General features: G+C 45.6%; 1 protein-coding gene across 2 annotated transcripts in view; it reads right to left on the bottom strand.

The window, feature by feature from the left end:
- Positions 1–16,513, bottom strand: part of Cdh13 (cadherin 13) — a 962,550-nt gene that overhangs the window by 142,565 nt on the left and 803,472 nt on the right. For both annotated transcript variants that reach the window (XM_010618349.2, XM_010618348.3), the window contains exon 8: positions 10,463–10,603. In XM_010618349.2, the coding sequence (XP_010616651.1) occupies positions 10,463–10,603 (141 nt within the window). The remainder of the gene's footprint in view (positions 1–10,462; positions 10,604–16,513) is intronic.

Below are 16,513 nucleotides of genomic sequence, written 5' to 3'. Positions count from 1 at the left end.
CTCTTCAATTATGTGACAGGGAGCTGGGAATGTAATTTGCAATGGATGGCTCCTCAGAGTCCTCGTATAAACTGTTGGCCAAGAGGAGATAAACCAAGAACTGAGGTGATCTGGATCAATGTTCCGGTTTGCAGTAAGAAATTGCTGGTGCCTCTGTACTGAAGTCACCGTTTTATTGTCTCAAGATAGCCCATTTCTTTACATATGCGGATTACCTGCCACTCTGTACAAGGCCTGCGATAAAGTTCCCAAAGGTGGACTGATTTTATTTAAAACCTCAGTCGCATAGAAAACTGTCAGATGTGATTTCATAAAATCACATACAAAAAGAGCATCACATATTTCACTCTAATAGCTCTAAAAAGCTTCACAGGAAGAGGAAGTCTGGACTGTTTGGGAAAACAGTTAATCACCCCCACAGACTCATCTGGTTGTTAAAATGTCTTGGACTCCACCCTCCAGAAAAGTCACTTGAGTCAGATCATGTAGACAGGTTCGATTTTCTAAGAAATGTGTGGTTGACTTTCTGGTTTAATCTCAGCGGAGCAGGCAGCATGCATAATTATGTGGCCAGCATTTAGACAAAGGCTCTTGTGAATTTGAAGAGCCCTCAAGTTAAAGGGAAATAAAGTTAAATAAAGTCAGGCAGAAGTAGGAGAATGTCATTTGAAGCACTCAAATACATGTGGAATTGTGGTGGATGGGACAAATGTATCTACATCAGTCAGATTCCTGTACAAGACGAAGCACAAGAGGACATTTCCGAGCTTCACAGCTGCCACCACCAACTACCAAGAACAAACGACGTGGTCACGAGGGGTTAAAGAAGCTCCAGATACTCACATCAACTCCAGAAGAGAGAGTCAGAAAGCAAGGCTTGTCTCTAAGGACAGAATTCAGCTCTCTCTACTTTATTTTAATGAATTAATTCACTTGTAGTACTGGGGATTGAGCCCAGGGCCTTTGCACTGAGCTACAGTCCTAGAACTTTTTATTGTTTTGAGACAGAGTCTTGCTAAATTGCTAATTTGCCCAAGCTGTGCTCATACTTGCAATCAATCCTACTCCCTGCCTCAGCCTCCCAGAATGTTGGGATTATAAGTCTTGCACCGCCATGCCCTGCTGAGTTCAGCTCTTTTTACACAGTCTAGCTCCCCTGGATTTCATGATCATCAATATCATGGGTGAGACATGAAGCACATTTAAGACTTTTTACTAAAGTGAGTTGATTTTAAAGTGAACGATATGAGAAAGGGTATGCACAGCCAAACTATTTAATTATATTTCTCCAACCCCTATGTTCAATGAAAATATTATGCTGCTTTGTGCCTAGTGTTTTTCCTTGATGTTTCAGGTTAACAAGTGAATCCAGATTGTTTTCTTTGTTTATTATAAACGGGGCAAGCTTCCTTTAGATCAACATTCAAATCTAGAATAGCTTCAGAATATGTCTTTAATACAGCTCCCCTCCTCCCCCATCCCTGGACACACAGCTCCTGTGTGAAAGGAGCTGGGGAGCTACTCAACTGGCCAGAACTTGACCATATAGCATCCTGGGGAGGCGGAAGAGCACTTCAGTGTGGCCCGTATATGACGTTACTTTTACTTTTAAGGACATTTCCAATCCTAAGCACACAGGGGAAGAAAGCTAAACAACTGTGTCAAAAAAAATGTTGATTAAGAGTCACAAAGCCAAGCAGAACTTCCAACCAGGTCAAAGGACTGAGAAGACAGCTGAAAGTCAAGGTTGGCCAAGGCAGAAGAGCCCTGGACACACCGCAGAGCCACTGAGGACCCAGAAAGGCTGCCTCTGTGGAACAAGGGGAGCTGGGACCTGACCAACCCCTACATTAGCCAACTCAATTCCAGGTGGATTTGAAGTCAGCTTTCCCTACTCTTGACTGTGTACAGAAAGCAAAGGGGAATTCTTTCTAGAGAAATATATCAATTAGAGTCCCAAATTATTTCTAAACTTTTCATATATGTTGTCCATCATTTAATTAAAAAAAACTAAAAACCAGGTATGTCGGGACCAGAACAAATGACCCCCAAGTCAAGAGGAAGATATTGAAAAGAGACAGAGACTTAGAAGTGATCTAAACCAAAACTACAAGACATTGGATTTGGAGTAACTCCAATTGGTCAGAAGGAACGTTTGAAGTGTTATGGTTATGAATGGAGAGACTTAAGGACAACTAAGATCAATACAAATTAAACCACATCTCAGCATGCCACAGCAAAACTGATTAAAAGTAAAGACAAAGAAATATTTCTGAAAGCATCCAGGAAAAAAAAAGAGACACATTTCTCTTAATGGGAAAGAAAGTAATACTGACAGCTGACTTTCTGATGAACAACAGACATGAGGAGACAATAAAATGACAACTTTAAATAACTGCTAGCTAATGTTCTACATCTAGTGAAAATGTTCTTCAGAAAATTCAGGAAGGAAACATGTTCCTAGACCAACAGTAAAAGAGAGAACCGGTCACCAGCAGATCTGTACTTTTTAAACAAAAGGAATTTTAATCAGAAGGAAAATCACTCCACTTGGAAGCACAGAAAAGGATGGGATAAATAAAATGATAAAGGATAAATAAACAGGAGAACATAAACTGATATTAAAATGATATTTTAGTAAAATTTAAAGTATGTATAAAATTAAAACATGAAAAATCCTATCTCCAAAAATAGGATGGAAAAAAATAAAATAAAACAAAGGCAGGAGGGCAATGGGAGTTCAAATGTTCCAAGGTCTTTGCATTAACAAAAAAGCAGAAAAACGATAATTTATATTAGAGTCTATACATTAAAGACATCCATCTCTATATATTAGATATGTATCCTGTATATAACAGTTTCTTAGTATAGTACAAAAATATGAAGGTGAAGTATATCTAAGATTATTAGAGGTGAACATGAAATTATAAAAATACCCAATTATTTCAGAAAAAGATAAGAAATTAAAGGAAAATAAATATAAATAAGGTAGATCGGTAGATTTCAACCCAGATATTCAGTATAATATTTGTGTTACATGTAAATGGACAAAATAATCTAACTAAGATGACTGGGACCATGAGAAATGATATAAAAAAACCCAAATTCCACAAATATATTATTTACAAGATAGACATTTTAAGTACATGATTATAGAAAATGAGATAAAAAGTGAGGGAAAAATATACCATGATGAAATTGACCCAGAAAAGTTGGTTAATTATTCTAATATTAAATGAGGTAAATTTTAAAGCAAAAAGGATTCCCAGAGCTTGAGAGGTAAGTTTCATAATGATAGAAGGCTTATGTATCAGGAAAATACAGCAATTCTAAAATTGCATGCATTTAATAGTGAAGCTTTGAAATACCCAAACAAAAAGTTGATAGAATTAACAGGAGTGGTGGTGGAGCACTTGCTTGGCATGTGCAAGGCCCTGGGGTGAGCCCCCAGTAACACACCCCGAGAAGAAACTAACAGGAGAAGTCAGTTGATACAATCATAGATGTTATGTCTATTCCTTAAGTGAATGAATAAGCAAATTAACGTATATATAGAAGAGCTGAACAAATTGTAAAACATAACCTAATTGGTGCATATGGAACAGGATACGAAACAACTATGGAATTTACATTGTTTTCAAGAGCAAATGGGCTCTTTATCAAAATTGTTCACATTAAGAGTTATAAAGCAAGCCACCTAGAGTGTTCACATAGCATATATTCGCTAACAACTGAGAAATTAAGCTAGATGTTAATGATAAAGAAAGGACCAGGAAACTCAAATATGTGGGGTTAAGGAATACGTTCCTAGAAAGCCGCGATCATCCGTTTTCCTTTCTTTCCCCCCGCCCCCTCCATCTCTTGCTCCCTTCTCATCTGAAAAAGATCTCCCTACTTCCTGTTATCTATCTTTTATTTTGTTCTTTACATTGGGGTTTCTCATGTCAGAGAAACCATGACAATTTTAAAAAAAGAGACAAAGAAAGACTGGAAATAGAGCTTTTGAGATGGGAAGAGGAACAACGGTTGGAGGGAACCGGGTTGGAGGGGCGGCGAAGGGGACAAAGAAGCACTGAGATGTGTTATGTGGATGTACAAACTCTCCGTGATCAAAGTAATCATCATGTATTGCGAACAGATGTGAATAAAAAGTAAATAAAAAGAAAACTCAGAAAGAGGAGACCATGATAAAAGGAACACAAAGAAATACAAAAATATTTTTGGACTTTATAATCATGAAATTACAACGCCTCACATATTTTGGAATGTAACTATAGACATCCTCAAAATATCATTTCAAGAAATTTAAAAAATAAATATCACCTCAAGAAGTTAAAAAGTATTGCAAATGATACCCAAAGAACTAGAAGGAAGGAAATGGAGAGCAAATGGAGACGAATAAAAAAAAACAAAAAGTTGTGCTTCGAAAAGAATAAAGAAGTAGACAGACGCCTTGACAGGACTAATCAAGGAAAAGATGACAATGAAACACTTATCAAATTGAAATAACGACAGATAAAAAGCTGAATTATTATAGGTATGTCCGAGAAATGAACATACTAACCTTGCTAAGTATAAAAAGTGGCCACAAGAAGCATTAAACAAGAGGTTAAAAAGCTGGACTTTGTTCAGAGAGTGAAGAGGCAAACCAGAGAGGAAGAAAACACTTGCAAAGGAATATGGCTTGAAGGATTCTCATCCGGAAAACAAAAGACCCAACCATGAACAAGAGAAAGCTAAAACCCAACTTGAAAAAAATGACCAAATGATCCAACAGACACTGCTGAAGTAGGTTCCCATTGGGCAGGAGATGAAGGAACGATGATGTTCAACGCGACCCAATGGTAACCACGGTCACCACACCCCTTAGAAAGGAAGCAACAGCAGCACAGACTCTGGGAAGCCATTGAGAGAAAGAGGAAAACAGGAAAAGCTAAGGTGTAGGGAAAGGAGTCCGAGGAGGAGCTGAGCAGAGCAGCTGGTGAAGCTGGGAGGAAGTTGGGGGAGCTTCTGAGCCGCTTCTCACGTTGTAGTTCTCCATGTGGGCTTTGTGTTTCACTTGTGGAGAATTACATCACTCAGGCTTTGGGTACTGCTCCATGTGAGAGTCGTATGTTAATGAAAAAGAAGTTGACAAATCTCAAGTAAGCCATATTGACTGCAGTTTAGAAAGACATTTTGCAATGTTTCAGTGAAACAAGTGAGAAATTATAGATTACCATTCTGGAACACTTGAGCTACATCTCAATAAAACCATGACTAGGAGAATCTTAATGGAGTATGAAGCAAAAACGATAAGACGAAGGGGTGAAAAACAGTGTCTGATACCGTTCTGCCTCCGACACCTCACGGAGAGGGAAGGTACATTTCTAACGTAAGAGGCAGCATAGTTCTTTCGTTGTGCGCTCAAGCGCGAACGAAGAACGGCAGGTGGCGATGAACACACTGGGCAAAGATCTACATTCTTCCAGTGGGGTTTGCCACGTCGACATCAACAGTGACGCTGTAAAATCCACAGTATGCCGCGAAACAAGAACACGGGAGACAAACTGGCCAAGGAGCTTAGTGCCACACGTGGACATCTGAAACCGCGTAACTCACACATGTATGACAGAAACTTCGAGACCTTCTCACATTTCACAATGCTCCTCAGTACTTACACGCGTTTCCCCTCGGTGAAACGTGTTCCCAAGGTAAGCCGTTTCTGAAGTACCGATAATACAGAGAACATGGTCCATGGACCCCGTGAGAGGCAAGGCCAGACCGACCGGGGTCACGCTGCCATACGCAGGGATGCTGTGAGTCTCTTCACGTGGAGCAGCACCACCGAGCGTGCTGCCAGACGGTCACGAGGAAAGGAAGTGTAGGGTATTACTGGGCACTGAGTTGAGAGGCCGTTTTTATTAAAAGAGCAAAATAAGAGCCTTGGGGGACTACGCACTCTGACTCTTGTGGGTGGAGCTGGGCCGCAGCACTCACCCAGAGCTCGGCAGCTGTGCTCTGGCCTTGACCTTTACGTCCCCAGGAAACCAGGATGCTGCCTCCACCCAGTGTCCAGCGGCGGGGCAGGACCTTGGCGTTTTATGTCACTTCTGCTGTACAGAGGTGGCATTTACAGCTCAGCCACTGAAACGTTTACCTTAGTAATGGCCTAAGACGCACTCAGGTCTGGAGTCTAAATTTTCAGCTGTTTTAAGGTATAATTTGGAAATGGAACTGACTGTAGAAAGAAAATGCTCCGTGCCTGCTTCTTCACCTGATAATCATGTGCAAACACATTCTTCTAAAATTAGCAGGAGTTGATTAACCCTCATGACTGAGGCTGTAGGTGAAAATGAGTCATTCCACTAGTTTTGGTTACATATCTACTCTGTGCTGGGCTCAAATCCAGTCCCTTCTAGGGGACAGAAATGGACACTGTAGAACAAAGGGGAAAACAGACCACTTTGTTGAATGTGGACCAAGGTTCTCACTGCTGTTTCAAACCCCAGGTGTAGAAGGCGTAACTAGGTTTCCTGAGATCATTTTAAAATTCCTTGTCTAGGGGATTAAAAACTAGTACCTTGTTGAAGCCACAAGCACCTTCTATTTAGGAAAACTCACAGAAAAACCTCCAGAGGGAAATGAGTGTTTCTAATCGAGGACAATGACTAAAAGCTGATTCCACTGTCTGTAGCAGTTTTAAGTACGATCTTGGCTCCTCGTACCCAGTGCCCCGTTTTCAGGTTAAAATCAGTGTGGTCTGTTAAATCCTGCACCACTGGCGTGATGCGGTAAGAGACCCACAGCCCTGGTTTCTCAGCAGGTTACAGTCAGTGTAAACGAGCCCATGGGGAACGTGCAAATGAGCTTTCTGTGCAGAGACTGAGCTTTAAAATAACCTCCCAACCGTCTTCTTCTTTCAATAACACCATACTGTTAGTATGCTAAGGATGGATGGTGTTATTCCTCAGTTTCCTTTACAGATAACACAGAAGCAGAAGTCATTTGGGCTTCTCAAGAGGCTCTTTTAATACCACTTACTTAGGCAGCAGGTTCTCCTTCACCTTTCCCATTCCTGCTTCCTGCTGCCTGTTATTGGACAGGATGGCAGGTGCTACAGTGACCCTTTTGTACCATGAGACAGCACGAAGAAGGGCAAAGCAGAAAGCAAAGAGGAGTCTGGGAATCTGATGATGCCAGTGACACCATACTGACCTGGGACTGTCTTCCTGCAGTCTTTTATGTGAGTGAAGCTATACCTTTCTCTTCTTTAACACAGTGCTATTTTCAATCTCTGTTATTTGTAGCCAACCATAATTTTTCTGTTAAATAGTCCTTCGAAACAGATAAAAGGACACATTTCTCTGAATATGGAACATCATGTCAAGTAGAATTTTTTTTTTTTTTAAATCATATACTCCCAACCTTGAACTTCCTACTAAAATGTCCTAATAGGTAGAAATTCACACAAGACCATCTTTTGAGGACAGCTTTTTGGACGTTCTCCACTCCAAATGATCACCGCTTCCATGCTCGAATGGCTACACCCTGACCTTCGTCTCTAAAACTGGTTCCCTTCAAGGTCGCAGCTGTGACGTGTCGTGCACGCAGCTGTCCCACCACCTGCAGCCTGGGTCCACTCCGTCCAGTCCTGGGTGGGAGACGGGCTCCTTCCCTCCCTCCCACAGGCCCTTGCTCCTGTCTGCGCTGCCCTCGCTCAGCTCTGCCCTCTCCCCAGAGTTCTTTCCCCCCAGAACCTGCGTGCAGGAAGCAGGTGTTCTGAAGGCTGGGAGCAGGGCTGCAGACTGCACTGCCGGAAGCAGTAGCCTCACAACGTGGAGGGCAAGGGCTCCTGGCTAGGAACGCCCGCACAGAGTGGCGGGTGGCAGGCACAAGTGACAAGGTGTTCACTCCTCACCCAGTAACGTTCACGAGGACCCGATGAGGGTGGCTCTGTCACCACCCTACTCCCAGGCTCACATCGCATGGTGGCCACGAGTGCCTCTCCACTCGCCGTCACGCCTTCTCTAGCAGTCCTGCTGTCCAAAATACACATGTCCCTCTGCAGTGACAAACAGTGCCAGCTCTTCAGGGACACTTCACTGCTTGTTTCATTTGTCTGGCACCAGACGCAATTCCTCTGGGACACCTCCTGTCTGGGAGAGGCCGGCATACTTGCCTGCTACCTGCTCTTGTTTTATTCCTTCCAGCTCCATTTGAGTCCAGACATCAGCCCTGCCCTTGGGGAATCCCAGGCTCATCATCCAGCGTTCATTTGAAGGAAATTCCTGTGCCTTTGCCAATTGCCAATGTGCACAGGGGGCCTACATTTCCCTGATGCTAGTCACTATCGTTTACTGAACTTTGAGGCCTCTGTTAATTTCCTTTCAAACTTGGAGATCTTCTTTTTTTTTTTTTAATTTAAATTGAATTTATTGGTACATTCTACGTAGACAGTACAGTTACATTCATTACTGGGATCTTGTACCTTTACATGCCAGGTCTTGGCGAACTCAGAGATCTTAACAAGAGCAAAAATGTGTCTGAGCCCCAGTGTTCGGCTCACAACTAAGCGCACGTCTGCCTTTTCCCTGAGTGACGGGAGCCACGTTCGGGACTGCACTGTGGTAACTAATTAACCTCACAGCTAGTAACACTGTCAGGTCCTCCCTGACACTGGGTTATCCTATTTCTGTCCTCATTGCTATGTTTTGATTAAAGATTGCAATGAGCCTGACTGCAGGGTAAGCAGAGATATTCCGTGTGGTGAGTGTTCTGTGGGTTTAAAGGCCCATGGTGAGGTGTCCCGGAAACAGGGTCCCCAGGGAAGAAGAGAGCCATGCAAGGGCCACATTGGGCCCCCTAGTGGAGCACAAGGCACTCCAGTCATCAAGTTTGGCCAGAGAGAAATCTTCTGAACCCTTCAATTCGGTGTTCTCCACATCTGTCTGACCCTGAGGTAGTTTTCCCCCCCCAACAACCTCCTCACCCATCTTCTGCGGTGTGACTTGTGGAGAATGCCTCCAGTCTGGGGACCACAGAGATACTTGTCACTGCAAGTCATGGAATGGAGCCACGTCCGGGGACTATGGCTTCTGCTGTGCTGCTGAGCTTGAGTCCTGTGTGCCCTGGACAGCCCCGGGGAGGAGATTTCCATCCGTACGTGAATCATGCAAGGCTACTGAGGTGGGGAGGCCATGGGGGAACCAACAGCGGGCTGAGAGGGCCCACCAGCCCCCAGCCACCCTGGGCAGCCCTAGGATTCCTCGGGGGAACCAGGGCTCAGCTCAGCAAGGCTTTGGAGGGTGGGACCACCTGCAGCAGACAGGAACTTATACTGAAATTGTTCAAGGCTCCCAAGACCCAGGGACTGGTTCACTCCAGATCTCTGCTGCTTCCTCTGCCCATGACCTTGGTGCTTTTCTCAGAGCTCTGTGTGTGTGTGTGTGTGTGTGTGTGTGTGTGTGTGTGTGTGACTAGGGATTGAACTCAAGACTTTTGATGAGTTACATCCTCAGCCTTTTTTACTTTCTCCTTTTGAGACAAAGTCTTCCTACTAAGTTGCCCCCATTGGGCTCAAACTTGCAATCCTCCTGCCTCAAGCCTACCATAATGTTGGGATTATAGGCATGGGCCACCATGCCCAGTTTAACAGTAAGCTCCACGTTTGTAGAGGGTGGATAATGAAACCAAGCTCACACAGTCAGAGGAGGCCATGGAGGGAAATGGGGAGTCATGGGGGCTCAGCCAAGGCTCAACAACTCGGAAGCCTCCCTCCTTCCCCAGGATCCCCAGGTCGGGGGAAAAGGGGGTCCTGGCTCTGGCTCCCACGGCATACTCCCATCAGATGCACAGTGCAAATGTGCAAATGATGCCCCGGTTTGTGTACGGATTCAGCAGCAGAGCGTGATCTTATGTCCTCAACCCTTCCCCAAACATCGCTCCTCTGGAACAAGTGGGAAGCCACACACAATCCATCACCATGGAAGCACAGGAGCTGGGAATAAATAATGGTTCTCCTAGGCCAGCTAACTTGGTTGTTATTTATAAGTTCCTGGGCCACCTTGTTATTGCCAAAGAAATCTGCTTTACCTCCTTGCTCTGCTCCGTCTGGCCTCTCAAGCTGTACTCTCCGAAAAAATAGCTATTGTCACGCTCAAATCACAACGGGGCTTGCATAATGCAATGCTAAATAACACCCATAAAACTATGAAAATGGCGCGTTGGCATTAAAAGTTATTTTCTTGTGGACTTTCACAAGATTCAGTGCTCTTGTTCTCCAGAGCTCTGCTCTGGTACTTTAACTTTACACTCACATGAAATGAAAACATGAGACAGAATTCCTGCAGAACTCCATCGTCTCTCCCACGGAGGAGGACTGTGACTTTGCAAGTGAGGAGGTGGCAGCCACTGCGGTACACAGAGTGATACTGGTCAGCAGTTGCGGCTGCGATTGTGGTGGTATTCAGCAGAGATTTACCTCTTTCTTGGTGAATTTGGGTGAGTGGTCGTTTTTGTCATCAATCACGATCGTGGCGGTGGCAGTGCCTGTTAACCCAACATCCAGTCCTGCCATATCCTGAGCCTCGATGATCAACTCATACTTGGGGTTTTCCAGAGTCTGCAAAGCAAACACAGAGCAGAGAAGATGGCATTTAGATTTTGGTTACTGCTTGGGAAGGTGGCCGGCATGTTGGCCTGCTGTCCTCATCCTACTCCATCTCGGGCAGGCATCTGAAATCGGTCACAGCATTTTTACCTACTAGGTGCCTCTGAAGCCTCTCTGCTAGGATGGCCACGACCACAGGTTGGAGATGGTCATGGGAATTGGATGTACTCACTATCCTTATTGAAGGGGACATTTGAGATGGTCTAGTCCAGAACATTTCATTCTGGGTTTGGGCTTGTATTTGATGTTCACACCATATCAGTCATTTCACAGTGGCTTCCTAAAGTGGATCTGGACATGGAACTAATGCTGATAATGAAATCGGGACAAAGACAGCAGCTTTGGGAGCTCATATTTGCTGAAATTTCTGATGAACTAGGCTTTGGATTCCTGTACTTTCCAGAAATGACTGTGCTCATCTTTCCAGCAAGCACGTCAAACTGCAATTATTGCTCCCATTTTACAGGTGGGCAAAACCAAGTGAGGTTTAAAGTCACTTCTACTGGCATTGTCCTTTTAGTCTCCCAGAATGTTAAATTGGAAGATGCATTTTAATCCAGCCGTGATCTGTGAATCTAACATGAGGAATACTGCGCCATGGTCTCCTTTCACATACATGTGGTTTTCACTTTGACTACTGGACAGATATTGGGTGACCATTAAACATTCCAAGCAACTAGCCAGACAGCAGTGATGAGATGAAGAGGGCGTGGCTGGCAGCCAACAATCTGCATCCGGCCACGCGAGTCTTCCACTGGTGCAGTGGCACCCCCTTTTCCCTTGGCGACCTCTGCTTACCCTGCCCATGTTGTGTGGGTTGGTGGTCTGTACCCGCTCTAGCTGGCAGACCCCTAGTTTGAGCCCCTGGCAGAGAGTTCAGAGGGTACTTCCTGCCCCAGGGTGTGGCGGCTATGGCTATGCAGGCCCAGGCTCTGTGCTCAGCCGTGGACAAAGGGAATTTGCATCCCGGTGTTCATGGTGTGAACCTTGGCTTGCTCAACCACAGAGCCAGATGAGCCATCCTGCCCCTCGGCAGCCGTGGGCAGAGAGCCCGCCTGAGAATGAAGCCAAGTGAGTGAGAAAATCGCACATGCACCTCGGAGAGAAAGGGATGGTTCTTGGTGGCTGCGTTGGAACCGTTTCATCACACTGTGCCTGCGGTCAGTGCTGTGCAAGGACTTCCTGGCCAATGCGGGCGTTCATTTTAATTGTTTGCTTAAACCAGTTTGGATTGGTTTCTTAATCACTCACACAGAGAGTCTGAGTTGAACTATGTTCAACAACAAAAATAAAAGGTGTTTGCAATGGCATAAACAGCCCCATCAATGTTACAGCTTCTAACCCCCCGGGTTATACCAGTGGATAATTAACACACAGCACAGGGAGCAGAGATCAGAAAAGCAATGGGGATCTCAGAGCTCCTTGCAGAGCCCACAGCTCTCACAGCCAAAGGACTAGCTTGGGACTGGCTCTCCCCAAACTTTCAGGTCTCTGCAAGGTGGTTAGCTGTGTGCTCCCTTGGGCCTCCCTTGGGTTACTCCTGTAACTAAAAGCTAATAATTTAAGGAGTACTGATTTGAACAGTTGGGCAAAAAAGTGCATGGCCAGAGGGGGATGCTGATGTGCTCCTTGTAAAGCTCTGCACCTGACATTTTGGTTCTTGCAGGCCCCACCAGAATGGAAGCGGGCACAAAGTTCTCCAACCGCTGCGGACAAATGGAATTCTGACAGCTGTGCTGTAATTCCCCTGGAGCACCACCCTTTCCCAGAGTGGAGTTCAGGGAGGGCTGACTCCAGCCCTAATCTAGGAATGGTCATGTGGCTCAGACCTGGGAAGCCCATCAGGACTTCCCATTTCCAGGGCCTTCTGATAGGTACATAACCTAAGAGGCCACTCAGAGACTGAAGTTCAATTCTGAGCCAGCTTTCTTTTAAAATGCTTAGGGAAAAGCAGCTCTCTTTCTGTGGAAATGGATGGTGGTCATGCACCAATTTGGAGCTGGCCATGGCCACCTGCATCCACGCAGAAAAAGTCAACAGGAGAATACAGGTAACACGGACTGAGAGGCAGAGGAGGAATTCCTTTTAACGTGACCAGAGCCCACAGAGCAGTCATTTTGCAAGCCAATGTGCCTCTCAGATTGTGTGAATTCTAGCAGCCAGTAAATGTCTCCTTTCCTCAGGATGTTTAATTTACACGTCCTGTGAGTAGCAACCAGGCAGTTTTGACTAATATTGTAACTAATGGTATGATCGATTATCTGGTTATTAGCAAGAAAGCGTAAGAGCTGTTGCATCATGCCAGAGTATCACAGTAGGATCTGCATGACAGCACTCCAGTCCTTTCATGAGTACATTATTATTATTATTTGTTACCATTTTCCCCTGCTCAGAAATAATTCTTTTTTTGCACAAAGAATGTTAGTGTGATTTAAAAAAAAAATTTCACTGGTTTATGCGTCTGCTTAATGGCACTCAGGAAGCCACCTCTGTCAGTGTGCTGGGTGCCACAGCCAAGAGTGGGGGTGAAGGAGGTCAGAGGTTAAGCCTGAGGGCAGTCCCATCCCCCACACAGGTAATTTCAGGGGAACTCAGTCCCATTTACACAGAGGCATGAGCACATTCTGGGGACAGTGCAAGGGAGGAGCACCGGCGGGGTTCTTTTGTAGTTTGACAAAGTTTAGAAATAATTAAAAAAAAATGAACCTGTCTAATTTTATCTCCTGAAATAAAACTTTATGGCTATAATGAGAAATAGATCGATTAATCTGGTGGAGAATCAATTAGACTATGAAGCAGATAAATTGTAGGGCTTGGGAATGAGCTATTCCAAAAGTCTCAATTTTCTGGCTAACATTAAAAATGTTTTTCTTACCGAAATATTTCCCAAAGATTGTAAGAAAATCAAAATGATGCAGTCATTTCTAAAGTGGGCAGTGAGGATCCTTCTCCACCCTTAGCTAACTCTAGTCAGTGTCGACAGTGGCCTGGTGTGTCTCCTGCTTTCTTCCTACACATCACACACAACACACATACATACAAATACACACACACCGTACGTGCACACGAACTTAATACACATTTACACACACACACACATAAACAGAACACTACCCCCCAGCTATACATTTTGTTTTGCCGTCACACTTTTATCTTGGTACTTACAGGTCTGTCTACCCATGTTCACAGCTGAGCAACCGTTCTGTGAGTGAACCGGCTGCCACTTAATCAACCCCAACCACTGGGGCCGACTCCAATTTCACTATTAAGGCAACTCGAAGATCAAACGTTGTCAGTGTTTTGGGATTTTTCCATAACAAACATGAAGGAGAACAATCATTCAAAACAACTAACCAATAGTAAAAATACCCTCCTGTGAAATGCAAAAGGCCCAGCCCTTATTTAAACATGAGAGGAGATGCCACATAGATTTCTGAGCTTTCCTGATCCTCCTGTCTGATCCATGTTACCCTTTGACTGACCCTTTCCTGAGAAGTCCCTCCCTACCTCCCCAGGTCACTCTTGAAATACACATATGCAATGCCATCTGTCTTGCTCACAGGTCATTCCGCATCTTTACCCAGCCAGACCAGACCCTGTGTAGCTGGGCAGCTAGGCATGGATGACACTTCTTTGCCACACGCTCTTGGTGCGGAGCAATGGGCCCCAGTGGCCATGAGTTGTGTCTGTCTCCCTTGGCATCTGAGTAACTTTTCTTGCTGCTGAGACAAAATACCTGTCACCCAAAGTTAAAGGAGGAAAGGTTTGTTTGGCTTACAGTTCATCGAGGTTTCAGTCCATAGTCAGTTGGCTCCAAGGTGGGGTAGCACGGCAGAGGGGCACCGCAAAGGAGAAATAGTCCATGTCAAAGTAGGGCAGGCAGAAGGCAGCAAGCAGCAGTCAAGCGACAACAGCAGCAGCCCTCCTTCTGTCCTGTGTATCTAATCCAGGCCAGCCACTCTCAGGGCAGGTAGCATTCATACCCTTAATCCTAGCACTGCAACATGGACTGGTCCCAGCGTCACGTCCTTGATCCCAGCAACACACACCCTAGATCCGGCCACCTCTGAAAAGCCCCAGCAATGACTGTGTGAGGCTTTGTCCAGATAGGAGGGATAATACTTGGCAAGAGTTGGCCCTCCCAGTCTGTGTGGGGACAGGGACGTTCTGGAGATAGGGAATGTGGAGCCAAAAGCATGGAGAGAGTGAGGGGTGAGTCCTCCTGCTTTACCCGCGTGGCTCCAGGGCCCAAGAGGGGCCTTTTGCCTTCTTGAATGTTTCAGTAGGAAAATCACTGCCCTCACACTTCCCTCTGCCCGTCTGCCTCTGGGAGACAAGACCTTTGCCTCTGTAGCTACCCTGTCACTAGACGAGTGGACTGAATGGGGCAGAGGACAGCCCATGACACTCCCAAGGTCAAACTATACTTTCCATGGGCTTCTCTTGAGCCTGTGTCCAACTGCCCCAAGGCTCTGAGGAGAGGTGGCCCTCCAACGCCAGAGAGCTTTCATGCTGTGTGGGGCCACCCAACCAGAAAGATACGAGTGCTGGTCTCAGGGTTTTGCTGCCCCCAGCCAGTTTCAGCTCTTTCTTGGGTTCTGTAACACATCCCAGTGTTTACCTATGAGGTTCTGTGAGGCACAGAAGCAGCCAGAATCAGTTGTGGTTGTCAGCAACCAAAGGCATCCATGGTGAAGATAATGCCAACTCCTACTTCCTTGGACTCAGGGAGCACGAAGCCAGACCAACCTCCCAACTTCTGTGCAGTGACACGAGCTGTGGGACTGATGCTGGCCAAAGGGTGCAGGTATGTGGTGCCCTGAACCTCCCTCCACCCCCATTTTCCTTTTCCCTGGAAGGAAGAAGCCTAGATCTCTGAGTATCTGCGTGGAATGGAGCCCCTTTCTATCCTGCTTTGTGCTGCGCTCTGAGCCAGACCCAAGCCACTTTTCAGATTCAAGGGCTGTTTGACGCAGTGCTGAGCTCACTTCCACTAAGGTGAGAGCCATGCTTCCTATTTTATTCTGAGTGCTGTTTACTAGTTCCCTAGGTGTATGACAAAAATGTCAAAGGCAGGAACCATGGCTTTGCCCCTAAGACCTATCTAGGACTCAGCACAGCAGGTGGGCGATTCATTTTCATTCTTGACAGAGGTGATCTATTACTGTTTTCCTGAACTAAATTGTGTCTTAGAGGCCTGAACATATCAGTGGCATTTCCAAGCCAAGGCTACTGGTCCTCAGCGTCTGCTCCTACTTTGGGAACCCCTAGAATCCTAGGAGGTAGGATTCTCTTTTGCCCAAGAAATGCTCTGTGTTCAACTGGAAAATGAAATTGGTTCCTCTGATTTTCCTGAAAGCCTTCGATCCATAGGACCTTTCTGAGGGAGCTCAGCTGCTCTCCTGGTTTGAGTCCTGCAGTCACGCATGTCCCCTGCACTTGCAGTTCCCCTCTGGATGTCCCTGAGCCGAGCCATCATCGGTTATTACACATCCCCGAAATGGAGGGAGACGGTGCTTCTGCAGGAAGAGGCCCAGGAGTCTCCACAGATGCATGCCAGGTTCACTGAGCACACTGATTCCAAAACCAAACATTTCATCTTGAAAAAAGAATCAAGTCTTGTCATTAAACATGGCATGTAATCAATCTCGGGACCCTTGATGTTCTACACCGCGATGCCACCTTCCACACAAGTATGCATTTAACGGAACATTTATCACTAATAACAAGCACAATGGTAGCTGTGGGGGAAGCCCACGAGGGAGGGGTACATGGAGAGAGGCTCGGCCCTTACCCCACATGCTTGCCTGGCCTCTCTGCGCATCTGTCCCTCTCCCTATCTCTCACTGCAGATGGTGGGTT

This window comes from Fukomys damarensis, unplaced genomic scaffold (assembly GCF_012274545.1).
Source record: "Fukomys damarensis isolate Sample0158 unplaced genomic scaffold, DMR_v1.0_HiC HiC_scaffold_32, whole genome shotgun sequence".
Lineage (NCBI taxonomy): Eukaryota > Metazoa > Chordata > Mammalia > Rodentia > Bathyergidae > Fukomys > Fukomys damarensis.
The sequence above is the reverse complement of the archived record's forward strand: the minus strand, read 5'-3'. Positions and strand labels throughout refer to the sequence as shown.